This window comes from Idiotropiscis lumnitzeri, chromosome 6 (genome assembly GCF_059441095.1).
Source record: "Idiotropiscis lumnitzeri isolate Australia: NSW breed Sydney's pygmy pipehorse chromosome 6, RoL_Ilum_1.0, whole genome shotgun sequence".
Lineage (NCBI taxonomy): Eukaryota > Metazoa > Chordata > Actinopteri > Syngnathiformes > Syngnathidae > Idiotropiscis > Idiotropiscis lumnitzeri.
The window spans coordinates 14827450-14845135 of NC_142396.1; the positions used below are offsets into that span (position 1 = coordinate 14827450).

Genomic DNA, 17686 nt, shown 5'->3' on the forward strand with positions numbered 1-17686 from the left:
CACAAAGTCAAACCTGAGGTCATATGCAAACAAGAGGATGCAGGTGTACATGAAGAAAACAACCAGAACAAACAAGCATTGCATGCTTGCAGACAGATGACAGACTGGAACAAAATCAAGCAGAGCACAAAAGGGAATGGAGGCCGGTCTAAAATGCGCATTGCAGATTTGCCTCCCATCGGAAGTCCTTCTCAGAGGCGCACACAAACTCAGTAGAGCAGACCAAACCTCTGACCTAGTGCTCCTTGCATGAAACAGATGCGGGGAACATCGCTTACTTTTTCGCTCCCTCACGCTGAAAAGATAGGGTGGAGGGAGAAAAAAAATGACAAACACGCAATCCACCAAGCGTGAGTGTTAGCGCCTAAGGCTTTGTTTACTTTCGGTTGCCCTCCTACTTCTTAACAGCAGAATTAGCAGGAAGCCTGTGAAGGAAACCGAGGCAAAGATTTGGTGAGAACATGCTTCTATCACAATCGGGGAAAGTCCAAAAGATGCATGGCTACTGATAAAAGGATAATACAGTTGTAGCTTTTAGAGGCGACTGCAAAACATGTCAAAGACTATTGCTTACATTTTAAAGCATGTGTCACAAGTTACCAAACTGGAAGTGCAACATCCTTTGACAGTTGTTTTGCCAACTTTTAAGCAGCTGAACATTTGCTAATGGTTATCTATTCAGAACAATCCAGAGGGAACACTTCTTAATAAATGAGTTGGGCTGAATTAAACTAAGAACAGTGACATTTTGCCCAGGACGTCACGCAAGAAAATGCCCGCCCCAAGGCAAGTCCACGACAAAGCAGCTGAACAAAAATGTCCATGTAATGATGGACATCTACAGGGAGGAGGCCCGGATGAAGGAAAGGGCAGCTTAGCAGAGGATAGTGAATGGCTGAGTAAAAAAGTAGGAGGTCAAGAGCCATTGCTCACTTCCGAGAACTTCTCTCTCTCGCCATCGCTCTTTATGTAAGCTAATCTCTTCCATCTCACTTGGCCTCATTTACCCAGCTCACAGACGATAATAAATCAGCAGCACACTCCCCAGTGTGTAGAGCCCGCCCTGCATGGCACGCTCACATCTAACTGAAGGGAGCAAACACTACACCCAACGTGTCACCTCAGTGTGCACTATTTGCTCTTTTTCCCATATGTCATTTCAGTAGAATTCTGAGCAGCTTAAACACGTGCTCTGCTGCGCTGACGTTGAAGAGGCTGCAAAGAGAATGACTGCACCGCTTGCTTGAATAGTGTCGAGGGCCGAAATATTGACAGACATTTTTTTTTTCAGTTTTGATTTATTGTCTTAATTGCTAAATATATAATGATGCAGTTTTATTTACAGCCTGACACATTATGACACAATATCTCTTGTATTACCATTTTGTAAAACTGAATTGAATTTAAAAAAATAAATAAATAAAATAAAAAAATCACTGCTACTATACATATCTAATTTATTTTGTATCTGTATCTGTTTGTATCTGATGCAATAGGACGCATCTTGCTGGGTTGATTTGGTATCTCGCAACATCACACACCCTCACCCATGCAAATATATATATATATATATATATATATATATATGTATATTTATCTACGCACATACATGCACACACTGTAGGATTAGGCCTATTTCGTAAGCATGAGTGTAATAATCGTAATTGAATTTTGATTAAATGCACAGCCCTATCCAGAACTGTAGCAAATACATTGCCACAGAAGCAATGAGTAGTGACTTTCGAAGAGCGGCTTCAGACAACCAGCTGCAGAGCTGCAAATCTAGTTTTGTACACAGATATGAAGCGATGCATTCAACAAACATTATTCCAAATAGTTGGGAGAATCCAAATCGTCAGCCTTACAGGCCATGGTACTTACAGAGTCACTTACAAACTCCAAGTCAATCTACTGTGCATGTCTTTCCATCCTCTGAAACATTTTCGAATTCGCCATAACAGCAGAACACATGGCAACTGCATGTAACAAAATACGACAAAACGGAAGACTTTTAGCATCTCTTCGGTCAAAGGTCTGCTTGGGAATTTTTGCCTGTGTCATGACATCCTGTGTTGGCTGTCTTCGAAAACCGAAAATGCACTTTTGGGCCATTTATGACGCATCTCTAATTATCACAACATGCAAACAGATGATACTCCCCAGTGTACAACTATGTAAGCTTTCAAGCTGTCAGAATCATCTGTTTACACACATACGCTTCAGAGGATTTATGGGGGTCAAATACTTGATTGTATGTTTTTATGTTGCATCAAATCCAGTTTTAAGCTTATCGCCCTCATTGCTGAGGAGCCAAGTCAGCAACTCCCATACAGTGACCCGAAACCCACTAGCGGAAATCAGCTGACCTTCTCAGTGCGCTTTGTTTGCCTTGTGAACAAGTCAAACATCCTTAAAACATGCCAGCGCGCATCCTCCGCATTCTGTTTTATATCTAAAGGAAAGTGTAAAACGACTGTCCATGGAAATTTTAAACAGTTTGGGTATTTGGACTTTTGTCAAGCTTTCAGAATCTCAGCCACTGTCGGTACCGCAGAATACATTTAAAACATTGTGACTGCTTGTTGTGATCCAAAATCACCGCCGCGACTTTCGCCCTCATAGGCAATGCGAGGACCATATGGAAAGGTCAGATCCATAACGCCGAGCTTCTTGGTGGTAATGGTGTCTTGCTTCAACCATATCTACCAGGGCCTGCTAGAACACTTCAATAATACATGATTTTTTTGGTGAGGAGACACAATGCTGCAAGGAGGGATAAAATAATGCAATCAGGATGAAAAAAAACCAAACCCTAATGATCTTTGACTTCCTGTGCAATGCTGCTAAACAGGAAGTGCTCAATCGGAAAAAGGTCAAGTCGCCCCTTCACTCCCTTCTGAGCAGAACGAAGAAATAAAGTAGGAGGACTTAGATCATTAACCGCTGTTGTACATTTTCTCTCGCACTTTTTTATGCCATTTATTCTGCTCCAACGCCCTGTAATCTCATTTAGAGTAGTAGGTAGCAGGGCTGATTAAGAACATGCATCCAACCGCCAACATATTCACATTAACGCTGATACTGAAAGGAATACTTAACAGCCAACAGAAGGAGCGGCCAATAATGATTGAAGTAGGATCACTTATGTAAGGTTGTGGGCTGCACAGCATATTTGAAATCAAGTGTTGGAAACACAATGTGTACAACCTCAAGCATTGAGATGAACTTTCTGAGGCCTGAGTGAAGTGTGTGCGTGTGTGTGGGGGTGTGTGTGTGCGTGTGTGCGTCTTGAGCTCGCCTGCCCTGATGCAACACAGAGATCTCTAATCCAATTACACTTCAGACCAGCCTTGCGGCCGAGCCCCTGCCGCCAAGGGCAAATCTATCGTGAGCTGACACCAGTGCTAATAGCCTGATGGTTCTGCACACATCCAGCAGCTCAACCAAGGCCTAGTTAGCAGAGGTTAACCATGGCTATGTGGAAAAATGGATTACAATTATTTTTCAGACAAGCAAAAATCCATGCGTATCCTGATCTTATTTTTAAATATACAGTATGTCCAGCAGGGTCAATTTCTTTTCTAGCCTGGTATACGGCTCATTTGTCTGTGGCTGCCAGCCTGGGCCCCTGCAGTTAAATCTCCCCCTCTGTCCTCTATTGCAGACCTCTGCTGTTTCCAATTTAACTCTTTGACCCATGCTGCCGCTTCCTCATCTATCTCCATATCTCACCTATTGCCTGACTTGCATTATCTTTTGCTTCCTCCTCTCTTTACCTATGTTCTCATTTTGTGTTTTTCACCTTATCCAAATCACCCACTTTCTTTCCTGCTCCAAGACTACTCTTCTATGAAAACTGACTATTAAATGACAGAGTTCAGTTGCATACCTTTGGTTGGAACCTGTACATGACATGATGATAGATGTGCGAAGCATGCCCCAATAATCATTATCATTTTTAACCAAGGGCTCAAGTGGTTTTGGTCATAGGAATGTTGGGATATGAGAAGACACATTCTTGGTTTATGGGTTGACCCTGATCACAAGAGTCCAGGTGTCACTCGGTGACAACTTTGATCAGATTTAGATCAAGAACAACATTTTCATTTGACATCTTTCAATGCAATTTTTGTTTGCAGGGTTTTCCAAATTCAGATTTTAAAGTATCGATAAAAATATCTGAAACTGGTGTAATATGCATGCCAGGACAGAAGTAGCACCAAATGCATGAACTTCCGGAAGAAACCTTTTTTACAAACATTCCTTAGAATATTAGTGTAGATGTGATATGTACATTATATATTCAGTACGTGAGTTACCCGGATACAGTGGCAGTGTCGTAAAGTGCACATGCTGGAGAAGTGTGATAAGGACGATTGCTACACTAACACGAAGGTGGTCGGCCACTAATGTTTTGACAGTGACATACGTGCACATGCAAAGGTTTAACACTGGTGTCAGTTTTCAGTGCATACATGGGAAGGTTCATTTTCAAAACATTAGACATTAGACACCAGTTTCTACGTCATTCAGTTACCTGGGTACAAAAAGCTGTTGTCTTAACACATATTAAAAATGTTGTTGAAATGACACAGGTCAGTTTCCAGTTTATCATGTAAATTTATGTGAAATTGTACCAGTAAATCTGAAGAAATTGCCTCATTTTGACCCTTAAACAAGAAACACACAATATTAAAAATAAAGCTGAAGGGGATCAACGAAGGAGAGAGAAAAAGATTAGCCATGACGGTTGCCATCAGGCCTTTCTATTCCCTTCTTTTGATATCCATTGGCAGTGCCATTTGTGTGCCATAGGCAGGCCTGGTTGGAGTGTAAGAAAATCAACAAAATAAGTAAATAGTCGCGGCATGGTGCCACCTTACTGTCAACTAAAAAAAAGAAAGAAAGAAAGAAAGAAAAAAAAAAGACAACTGAGCAAGATCCACAAATATATGACCATAGCCAAGAGCTACACTCCGGTCTTGCCCAAATATGTTACAAAGAAAACAAAACAAGCACCAATGCATGTACCTTTTCAGTTTGATAAGTTGGCTCTGTCACAGGTATGGCTGTGTGATATATTTATTACATACATTTTAAAGAAAAAAAGAATATAAACGCAAAATGAAGTGTATTTTTCATTAGAACTTACCGAGAGCCATCAACATTAACAAAGTCAGCAATAAATTAACTCACATTGTTCTGCAACTACGATTTAATTTTAACGCGTAAGCGTTTGTTGTGTTTGCATGCATATGTTAAGCAATAATTGCAAATGCAACATGATAAAGTCGATGCGTCAAAGTAGTCGATTTGGTCAACCCCAAGTACAGATATGAATGTGTGTGTGTGTGGGCAGGCGTGTGTGTGTGTGTCTTAAGTATAATTAATAAAACCAGTTTATTCCACCACATTCTCTTCATTTGAATTGCAGGTACGGTAGAGCCTCAATTTAAAAAATTAATATGAGGGAGAGGTTGTCCGTTAAATTGAAACACTTTTTTTCGTGGCCCCTCATACCCAGTACAGTGCAAAATTAAAGTAAATAAATATAGAATAGCTTGTAACTGTTTGAAAAGTCTATCCTAACTTATGCTGCTGGCGCTTTTGGGGGCCTGATAATGGTGTGCAGCTGGTCGCTTTCATGAGCTGCTAGGTTAGCCCGCTTCCTTTTTTCATCTCAGTTACAGTTAGATAAGGGCTTGACTAAAAACATCTGTACTGTAGGGTACTGTAAATCAGTATAGTATAGAAGTTATAGCAAGTAAACAAGTAGATATGACATGTCCCTTTTGAGTCGCGTGTCTATGGCGTGGATGAATCAGGAATACCAAAGAAATACCCCCCCAAAAAAGGGGCGGGGGGCAAAGGCCGTCAGAGAATCAGGCTTAAACCCTACCACTTTTAGTTTTGCTTTGCTCTCGCCACGCCTTTCGCGATTCACTGATATATGCATGAGCCACAGTAAAATAGATGAGTGTGCTCATCACACTACACAGTCTAGCCTCAAACATAGCAGCTAGCCTTGTTGGTAAACATCAGAGAGTTGAGGCTGGGGCTGCCCTGGGCCAGTTCAGCACAGTCTGGCTTACCACAACTGAAGAGCCCAGCTCAAGCTGTAGCAAAGCACGCACACGTCTCTGCACATCAGTGTCCTGAGAGTGAAACAGGACGGAATTAAAACGCGGAGAGAGACAAACTGAGACGGGATATAATAGAGCTGCGCACGTCCCCTTACGAAGAAGTAAACAAATCAGACAGTTCTCTTCTCATCCAGCAAATCAGTTGTAATGACAACACATTTCGGAAGTATAGCAACTAGAGTTGTGCAAATAAAAATACACACCATACATGGGATATAAAGCTTCATTTTTTTTTTTTACGTTTACGGACAGCATGGAGCTACATAGTAATCAATATCAAGACGTGAAGAAATGCTTGCACCAGATTCAACTCATCAAGATCATCATTTTCAGCAGGACTACATATTTCAGTTTATTTCGTTTGTTGCTATGAAGAGAATGTTGTACTTTTCCATCGTTAATCATTTCATTCACTTCATTTACAGCTTAGCACACAGAGCTAATATGGCATTCATCTACTTCAGGGTTTCAAACCTGCAGCCCGGGGGCTATTTGCAGCCTGGAGATGATATTTTATATTAAATTTTAATGGCATGCAGCCCTCACCTGTTGCTTTTTGTAAATCACTTATGGGCGGTTTCATCCTAGAAATAGACCGGTTGTTCAGGAAACTGCAGATAATTCCCTGAAATTCCCGATGGCCAATCCACCCCACGAATACCATTTAAAAAAGTGTCGCTCTTCAAGTACCACCATTTGTACCAATGTCATCAGCACACATTAACATAATGGACCAAAGTTTTCTTAAAAAATGAAGCAGAGGTTTTATTCCTAAAATACACTTGTATTTATTAGTGTAAGCCACAGCAACATTAAGCGCAGTCCAAATGTCAACAATGTGCTTGATTGTAGTAAAATAAAAATAATGATTCTATTTAGGTATTAATAATATTGAATGAAAATCATACCCACCCCAAAAAAGTTTAAAATGTTAAAATGCAAAGAGCTGTTTTCTTAAATAGATTAAATATGTCAGAAGAGGTGAAAATATGCAAAGACTGAAAACAATGTAGTGCAGAATTTCTGCGATACTGCATAAAAACTCTTCTTCACCTTGTCAGTTGTTCAGATTTTTTGATCGGGGCTAATATGAGTCGCTCCTTCCCACTATATCAGTACTCCGTGCCCTTAATTCTTCTGTGAACATTTGACACAATTGCCATGTCTATATTCAAAATAATTTGGCCCATTTCTAGCACTACAAAATACAGTTAGCCATCAAGGGTTGCCTAAAACTGACAACAAAGACTGACTCAGAAAACAAGCAGAAAAGTGATGATGCAGTAATACTTTACACTACAGTGTCTGTAAAGCATTAAGACCCAGGTGATGGAAAGCAAGCTAAAAGGTTCGTTCAGACTTCGACTGGGTTGGGCTGGGCGGCCAATAGCTCACTCCACCGAGCTGCTGCATTTTGCATTCCCTCGCTTAATTCAGCATTACTGAGCCATCACTCAAAATCAAGGGAATTAAACATCTGTCAAAGCCTGCCCATTTAACTGGGCAGGAAAAGACACATTTAGGCAAAGCGCATCTCCCCAGTGATTCAACGTCCTGTCTAAGTATGAAATTAGACAAACGAGGTCATTCAGCTTGGAAATAATTCTCTCTGTCTGGGTAGCGTCTGGCTTGCAAACAAATTGTGGCAAGTGCTAAAATAACAAGGTTTATTTAAGCACACTATCTCCCAGCTGCCCCTGCAACAGAAACAAAGCTTTGTCACATATCGTGAGCTTCAACGTCTTTTGCTCCCTTTATCTTGCCACCATTAGGGAAGCGTTGTTATCAGTTCCATTTGAATCCCGCAGGAGCTTCCTGCTTTCTCGTAAAGTCTGCCACTCCTTCTCCCATCACCTGCTAATGTCTCCATTGCCTAGATACCTCTTCCAATACTCCATCATGAACCTTTACATAAATGTCTCTTACCGGTCTAGCTGTCTTTCCACCACTATTATTTGCTTATTCATCCTTTACATACTGCAGTAGCGCCACAGGTTTTTGCAAAACTAACACTCACAATACTATTTGATGGATAAGGGTTTGAATTTGCAACACCCTATTTCCTTTGCATATTTGATATGGAAACATGTTTTTAAAGAGCATGATTGTTCAGTAAAGACTGTTAGCCCTTCAATGTTCCATTACGTACTGAAAGCCAACCTCCTCAAATTGAACATCACAGCAAGCATTTGGGTCTGTACCCACCAGACATCTTCAACATGCAGTCCAACACCAGCTGTCAACACTTAAAAGATGCTATCAGGCTTTATCAGCAGACAGGCCATGTGACATGAATTCCCAACATACAGAAAGTATGACTGTTCAAAAGTATGAGCGTCACACTAAATATGGACTTGGAGAAGACGATTGTGTCAATGTTTATTATTTTTCGCTATTGTCATCCACTAGACGAAGGGGGTCAAACTCAGTAGCTTATAGGGCACACATTCTAAATTGCGGGTAGAACAAGGTAAACATTTATTGAACACTCACAAACTAAACGTTTTTGCACTTGAAAAAGACAGCATCCAAAATTATTCCAAAATTAAATCCATTTCAACTCAAAATAAGAAAACATTTTTTGCATAAGAATATCTCCAAATTACAAAAATGAAAAATATGAAAATGCTGCAAAAACCCTAAAAGATAAAAAAATGGTGCGTTTCAGTCAAGGTTGAAATAATGCTAAATAAAAACTTTGAGTTTAATTTGTGTAAAAGAACAAAAAGTTCAGATGTCACGTATTGATGCTTCCAGTTTGTTTAAATGAGAACCAAACATAACCTCTCCAACCAAAGACATACGTCATTCAATCCTCGTGTAGATGAAGTGCTTGGGATTTGCAGTTCGTGGGTCATTGCCACTTTATTTTGCACCGCTGCTGGAAATCCTGTGTGTTGCAATTCTCGAGTTGCTGTTAGTAGGGCTGAGCACGAATCAGTGATGATTTGAATAAAGATGTGAATTGGCTGCTAAATACGAATGTCGGATCAGAATTTGGGGATTTGAGTAGGAATGAATCATAGCATATTGGCGTTACAGCAATGTCTGGCAGGCAACGCGCGTGTGAAAAATTGCGTATGTGGGGCATGCACAGCGTCATGCTCGTCGAGACACCTGGAAGTGTTCGAGCATTGGAGTATTTAGCCAGCTAATTTGCATTATATTAAACTGTTAAGAAATCAGCCAATAAAGGTGCGGCGTATCAAAGCCTTTGTCGTAACTTTGCTGCTGGCCTCTGACACCGTGATAGTATGAAGGGAGTTTGCAAATTTGGGGCGCTGGTCCGGAGAGACAGTTAACTTCGCATTAGCTTGCTGGTACACAGAACGGATGGATTTGAAAGTTTACCAAATGCAAAAAAAACAACAAAAAAACACCATGGGTTCTGCTGTTGGCCGGTGTACGGCGGGTATCCTGGAGGTCAAAGTCAATTAAAACCTTCCCGTAGGTTGCGCGTTGGCTGCATATGCACACTCCGATATGTTTTCTAAAAAGTGAATATGAGGCCTGGTAAAGCGCTTTGGACAACATATGGCGCACCTAAAGTACTGTATAAGTGCACTTCATTTGCAATTATGATCAAATTGCACATTTCGACACATTTTGGATTATTATGATGGGTTTTTCAGCAAAAGTACAATTAGGAAAGCATTCAAATGGATTTAGGATCATGTCAGAACATTCTCTTTTCCTTATGGGTGGCTGTTATTCTTGACTTGCCAAACAATCACCAAGTAAATAGCACCTAATGGCTAAATGCAACTATTACTTCTGGTAGGGTTAAGTAGTTCAGATTGAACATTATTGCATCAACAAGAAATCTGTGGATAGACTCATGAATTGCAGCCAAAGAGACAAAACACATCTGCAAAGGAGGAGGGAAGTATAGAAAAGGTCTTCCAACAGCGACTGTGTTCTCACATAAAAAGAAATGAGTGAAGAACACCCAAAACAGTGCTTTCTAACTAGTGTGCCGCAGCACTTAGTGTACCGTGGGAGATCATCTGGTGTGTCATGGGAAATTCTCCAAGTTCACTTAACAGATCATAAATTATTTATTTATAACAAATAATACATATTTAGTTGTTTCTGTGTGAGCGACACATAGTCACAGACAGAACAATAAAAATGCTCCTCTATGACATAATTGAGCTATATATGAATTTTTGTGACATGTAAAATATGTGCTTTGGCGCAATGATGATTGAGAAACACTGATCTAAACTCTAACATCAGCATAACACACAATAATGTTCAAGCAGCCATCATTCTTGTGACATTGCACCACAAGCAGAGCAGAAAAAGCATCACATCACAATGAAATCCACTTGTTCATTTCTTCATCAAACTGCAATTGCCTGTCTATTAATCCCACTTACCACACCTCAAAATTCAGTGAGTGACTGAAGGGGGTGAGCGGGAGTCAAAGTACATGTATCACTTTGACACTGAAGGTTGCCTTTTATAACTTGAGAGACAAGTTGCTACAATGCAAGAATTTGAAACCTAAACACCCAAAACAAGCAGCTAAGCCTGGTTAGAAGAGTACAAGTGACCTTGTGTTGCCACAAAAAAACAAACTTTTGTGATTCCCCAAATGCACCAGATGAATAAAAATGGAACTGGTGTGAACTAGCTGATATTGTGGTTGCATGTGTTTTGCTGAGCGTTATCGCTCAGCCAAAATGTCACATGGTGGAGAAGCAGCCCAGACAGCAGGCCTCCACCCCTCCTATGCCCTGGCCGCTCTGTGGTGAGCGCACACACGCATGCACAAACACAGCTTGCTAATACTGTAAGCAGCCATCAAAACAAACTGACTCACACCTTACTTTTCAACATATTACAATGATAGCAGCAATTATATTCAAATTATCTAATAACCTGTCAAACAGGGAAATGATGAAGCACAGTTGTTAGTCAGTACTGTAACAAATCCAGCACAGCACCTTGCCCCAGTCCAGTGCTTCTCAAATAGTGGGGCGGGCCCCATGGGGGCGCGCGCTGAGATGCTGAGGGGGGCACGTGCGACCCTGGGGAACATGATTTTTTTTTCCACCATGCAACAATATAGTGTAATTGCACATCCACTCCAGTAGTTGGCAGTGGCGCGCTCATTGCCCATTGTGCGCAGCGAGTATTAACTCAACGGTGTAGGTTGGTTTTGCAACAAAAATGCTATTTTTTTTATAGTTGTGGCGGAGAGTGGGGGGTGGGGTGGGGGTGCAAATTGTTTTCTTCCTGCTAGGGGAGGGCGTAACAAAAAAAAGAATAATTGAGAAGCACTGCCCTAGTCTATCATTACAAATATGACCACATCCAACACAATTCAAGACAGCACACTAAAGTACTCAAAACTAGTTTAATACAAGGAAATTGGTTTGCTGTTTAGTTAATATGTCACTTGGCAATTTCAGAGATGTTTCTCCAGTTATTCATTGATCCTAACACAACAGGACTGTTGACAACTCCTAAGGAAACCACATTGGGTGGGTTTGCGTGGCTCTTAGCAGCAGTAGGATGGCAGCAATGATTCTGAACTGGTTGTTTGGGACCCAAAAGTGGGTCACGGACCCATTATGGTTGGGTCGTGGGCAGGTAGTAAAAAAATGAGCAGTTCCTCTGTTAGCGACATACTGTATGACATTTTGAGGTTACGAATAGCACGCAATGAACTCACTTGTACAGTGGCTAAGAATGCATCGTCATGTGGCACAAAAAGGCACATTTAGTTAACACCGTTAAGAGCTCACCAGGTATGGGACAGGGTGAATTTCTAGAAATGTTGGAGAAGTGTTCATTTCAAAATATGAGCACAAGCTGCTATTAATTAAAAAAAAACTGTTAAATGTTAATCTCGATCTACCTTTTAATTAATCATTGTGAAATATATAACTGTACTGTTATTAAAAAGGGCATGCAATAAAAAGATTACGAAAAATAACTTCAGCAAATGTGTTATTTCAGAAGCGTGTGTCAAACTGGGAGCCCTTCGCGTTAATCAGAAGCCAAGAAGTAGCTCTCAGTTTCAAACAAGTTTTTGGCCCCTGGTCTACGACAATTTTGAGATACGTGACTGCCAGTGCAGTGAAATTCAGTTGTGCACTGAGGATGCCCGGTATAAGTGAAATAGTTCACATTCATCACGGGTCAGACTCCTCCTTAATTTGAAAAATATTATTATTTTGAGAAGCATGTGTCAAAGATCTTATTATATGGGGTGTAATGACATTCATATTCCGCACACCTTTGTACCACACTATGTCCCTTGCAGGAAACATGTCAAATCAGGGACTTTTCCAAAAATAAGACGTGAGTACCAATACATAAGATATATTTTGTGACTATGCTTTCTGATACTGTGATATTTAATTATTGTGTAATCACTTATGGAGATGCAGTCCTCATATTCTTGATGCTCAGAAAGGCACTTTGAAAATGTCAACATTGTTTTCATTGACTATTTTTAAAAATATATTTTCTTGGTTTATAACTGATACAAACGTGGGTCGACCCTTAGCAATTGCAGCAGCAGTTGAGAGCCATTGGCTTTGGGAGTCAGCCTGAGAAGGAGCACCTTGCACTCAGCTGGGCATAGCCGCCTTAGCAGGACGCTGCTAATGTTAGCCACTTTGCAGTGTTAATCATCGCTATAAATAAGCACCCCGTGCAGCAAACTGTCCTCGACCGAGCCACGACCTAATGTGGGTGCTGTCGATTTAGAACAGACGTTAAGACGTCGCAAAGACGCGAAAATAAAAACTCTCGGTTCTTGGTGAGGTCGCTTTATCATTGCAGGTGAAGCCCGTTGCCAGCTTAGCTATCCAGCTAGCCTCACCGGGCTAAAATGTAAGAAAATTGAACACGACAGTCTACAGGAATTGTGACAAATAAAACGGTGACAAGCTCAAAGTGTCAGCAATAAAGAGTGAGGGCAGGTGACATGTCAAATGAGAGGAAGCGGCGTGTACTCACCCCATTAACCAGTCCATGGTGCTGTTTGGAGCTAGCTTAGCTAAGGCTAGCTAGCAGGGGATAACGCCAGGAGTCCGAGGCGACCCCCTCCGCTTGATCCGGCCGACTGCCTCGCTGCTCGGCTTGCCTTGCGTCGCCGACTCCCGTCGCTCTCTCCGGGCGTCAGTTGACTTCCCCTCCCCGGCCGTCCAGACAGCAAACTTGCGCTCACGCTCCGAGTGACTGTCCTTGTGCTCCTCCGCTAACGCCAAGCATGAAGATGCACTATCACAGGCAGCTGCTCAGCGGGGCAGCCTGCAAGTGTTGTTGGGCGACTTTGAGCCGGGGAACACAGCTCGCAGTTCGGGCTTGAGACGCGCGAGGCGATGGGGTCCGGACCGGTGCGCTGAATGAAGACTTGAGTGTCGGGATGCCGTTGGGCCAAACCCGGTAACCTCTGTCATGAAAGCTCGTATGAGCGCCGCGGTGCTAGCTGACAGCTTGAAGGTTCCGTGAGGTTGCCTGCCGCTGCTGCTTGTCTGCCTGCGAGCAACTCTCACATCGAGGTCCGGAAGTAAACACAGAGCCGAGCCACTCGCACTCTGCCGCTACTGTGCGCGCGACGCGCGTACGTCTGTCGGAAGGATCGAAACGTCTGTGTAGCATTTGATGCTTTGAAGCATACATCCAACGAGCTTTTTCCGTGGCGTGACTTAATTTACTCATTAGTTTTGTGCTTGTTTTGTTGCAAATACGTGTAAAGTTGTCATCCACGCCATTCGTTGGAAATTGATTGTGAAGTTAAACACTGCAAGTTGTTTCCCTTTGAAAATGCGTGTAAATTATGTCAATTATCTGAAATGCCAAAGAACACAATAAATTATGGACTATAATAATAAAAACGGGGGCAGGTGGGGGGTCTCGGTATTGGGAAACAATTGCAAATGTGCCCCCTAGCGACTGTGACTATTTTTGGGATGACGTCAGACCGACCTTTGGAAGTGCTATGATCTGATGCTATTACGTGATTGTGCCATCGTTGTTTTTGTCTTTAATCTTATTGTGGACATTATTTAGGGAACCCCACATTTTTTTGCAGGTTTTGTTCAGCACAGCCTTCACAATCTTCATGTATATTTTCATATACTAACATGCTCTTGTCTTTCATGCAAATTTGCGCATTTTTCAATTCACAACCATTTCCCCAATAAATAAATACGCAATTTAAAAAAAAAGGCTTTTGTCAGGAAAGACATCCTGCATAAAAACTATGCCAGACAAATCATCGCTGCGGCGTACCCTGATGGATGACAGAAATCCAATGTGCTTCCTCGAATTCCTCATGGGGAGTCTCAGTTTACAAGCTGCTGTACTGTATATCATTGCGATGCACACCTGAACTCACACATGCAGGCAGGTAAGAAAACTATGCAGGTGGAGATGTTGCCTTGCTAAAAGGCACTACTCATACAAAAGCCCAAGAAGCGTTTATCAATCCAGTATAAATAAAGAAAGAGCGAGAGGCAGGTTTTACGCTCGACTGGTTGTCAAGCTTACACACAAACAACCATTCACACTAACATGCACAGCTATGGAAAATGTGTCTTCAATTAACCTATAATGCCTGTTTTTGGATTGTGCGGGCCAAGTGGAGTACCTGCAAAATAAAAACAAACATGAGCATGGGGAAATATGTGAAATTCTCATAGACAAGGCCGCAGCATCATGTGTTGTTACAAAGGAAAAACAAACACATTTGCTTCAATACTTCACTTATCATTCATGCACATTTTGCACAATATTCACGTGGATGCTTGACACACCTGTCATTCACACAAAATTTTGCAAGCAAAAAAAAAAAGAGAAAAACGTGGGTGCAGCAGCATTATGTAATGATTGTTTTCAGAGTGTGGAGGTCAAATCTCATTATCTAGCCTCTGTTGACATCCCAAAATATTTGAAAGAGACAAAGAAGAACAGTTTTATGATGGTGACCAAATGATAAGTGGCAGTTTGTTTGCAACCCAAAGCACAGTACAACCTTTTCAGAGCAGAGGGTACCACCTTTGCAAGCAATTTCTATTCTCTCTCTCTCTCGCATGCTCTCTTTCTCTCTCTCCCTCGCTCACTGCATTATCTCGTGACATCTGGGGGGAAATAAAATAACAAAGATCTTACTCTGTATGTCTAATGGACCCACTAATGCATCTGTCTTTAGTGAGCTTCCTATGGCATTCATCACCATCAAACAAGACCCAGCAAAATGTCACTGGAGGCCATATTTCTCCTCCGGAAGGCATCCATGTGCACTGACCTCTCGCTGTGAAGCGGTGGAGGTGGCAGGCACTTACAGTAACTTACAGTTAAATGATCATAAATGAGCTCACATACAGGCAGCTCTCCCAAAGAATAAAGTTTGTTTTATGTCATTGTCAGAAGTAACAGTGCGTCCACCTGCTAGACTTCTCTCAGCCAGATGGACACCATCAGTTAAACAAGAAGTCCTTCTAAAATAACTCATAGACGTTTTTAATTTAGAACAAGGAAACCAGCATGAAAAATCACATGTATATAATGCAATCTCTCATCATTATTTTCCTTAATGGTAAAAATCTGCTCAATCTCATCATAATGGACAGGTCGGCAACCAATTGAATAAAAATAAAGTTCACACTCACACTTATTAATTGAAATGTACATTTTGACCTATTTTTCGTGTGATTTCAAATTCCCCGTGATTTGTTTTTGTCTAAATGTGTAGATATGGTAATGTGTGAGTTTGGAATCTTTTTATTGGCCGTGTAGAAGTAAAGTGGTGACACTACAAGGGAATTGTCAGAGAGCAGGAAAGTCTTCAATTAAACTAAGAATAGAATATGTCATGATTTGGTTTATGCACATACATATTTACTAATGTGACTTTGAGCGACAATTCTTATAAATGTGTTATATGTATGAGAATTATTATGTTGGTAAACATAACATTTCCCCTTCATTTTCATGAATGCCTTTTCTATCTGTTGACTTCATTATTTACATTCCTCTGCTCTGAAAAGGTTGTACTGTGCTTTGGGTTGCAAACAAGCTGCCCCTTTGTACTCTTAGCACATAAAGTGCATCTGTGTCAAATGTGTTATTTAAGATGCAAACAGATCACTATGCCTAAAACAGGAAAGAAGGACTCAAAGAATAAACATAAAATGAAATGTAAATAATCCAAAGGTTGATGACATTATTATTTAATTGACAAACAACATCAGGTTTGCTCTCCCCTCACCATGTTACTACAAGACTATCAGAATGAATCTGACGTTTAGTCATCATTACCAAGCCCCTTTACTCCCACGCGACTATAAATAACAGCCAGGCACCGAGCAAAGGAGCCCTGTTGACAACAGGCAGAGTCACACGATTGGTCCTTTGAGCTTTGAGCGCCCTGGTGGCCGCCAATCAGATATAAGGAGGGGGCGCGATTTCAGATGTGATCGGCTAGAGAGGCGTGGTAAAATAATCTTAAACAGAGTGGTTCCACATATAGCCACATGGTGGCAGTGTGGGGTAAAGAGAACTCGGCAAGAAACGCTCATGTTGACAACACTGCCTAACAACGTTTTTGGCTACCAACGCAGAGAACCAGCGTAAGACGTCGTCAAGCGTTACTAACTGTTTTTTGATGATTTTGTATTTATGGCCTGATGTTTCTCATAGAAATAACTTCTTTAACTATGCTGATTCTGTTCTATGAACACAGGTAGGTTCACGTTCCAAATTTCATACAAATTCAGGTTACGTTGCCCTTGGCATTGTAAATCAACCAGTCTCAATGACCAAAATCGTATCCTACTGTCCTCTTATTGAACACAAATTTCCTGCTGCTAATCAATTTGTGTTCATAATACCTGTATTTTAATCTGACGTGTATTGTCATTGGCTTTAAAAACTTGTAAAAGGTCACACGCAACATTAATTTTTCAGCACAATTAATATCACAGTTGATGAACAAATAGTCCTGCAGAGAGTTCCAACAGTGGAACCTCCAAAGGCAAAAAGCCTGTCTGAAAAAAACATAAGGCTAAAAAGTGATTGTGTACAATTTCAAATACAAAAATTAAAGTCCAGCTTCATAAATGTCTAAAGGATTAATCTAAAACCCTCTGTTAGGCAATACAACTTTATTTATATAGCACATTTCACAACAGCTGGAGCTTCTAACAAAGCACTTTACATCCATCCACCAATCCATCCATTATCTGCTGCTTATCCGGGGTTGGTCGCGGAGGCAGCGGCTTTAGCAGGGAAGCCCAGACTTCCCTCTCCCCAGCTACGCCATCGAGCTCTTCCGGAGGGATCCCCAGGCATCCCCAGGACATAGTCTCACCAGCGTGTCCTGAGTCGTCCTCTGGGCCTCCTGCCGGTGGGACTTGGCCGGAACACCTCACCTCTGAGTCGCCCAGGAGGTATCCTTATCAGATGCCCGAGCCACCTCACCTGGCTCCTCTCAACGTGCAGGAGCAGTGGCTCAGCTATGAGTCCCTCTTAGATAACCGAGCTTCTCACCTTATCTCCAGAGGAGAGCCGAGACACCC

General features: G+C 41.5%; 1 protein-coding gene across 1 annotated transcript in view; it reads right to left on the reverse strand.

The window, feature by feature from the left end:
* Window positions 1-13728, reverse strand: part of mob2a (MOB kinase activator 2a) — a 59459-nt gene extending 45731 nt beyond the window's left edge. Inside the window, exon 1 of the mRNA XM_088299279.1 lies at window positions 13122-13728. Within this exon, the coding sequence (XP_088155405.1) occupies window positions 13122-13138 (17 nt within the window). The 5' untranslated portion in view covers window positions 13139-13728. The remainder of the gene's footprint in view (window positions 1-13121) is intronic.
* Between the last annotated feature and the right edge of the window lie 3958 nt (window positions 13729-17686).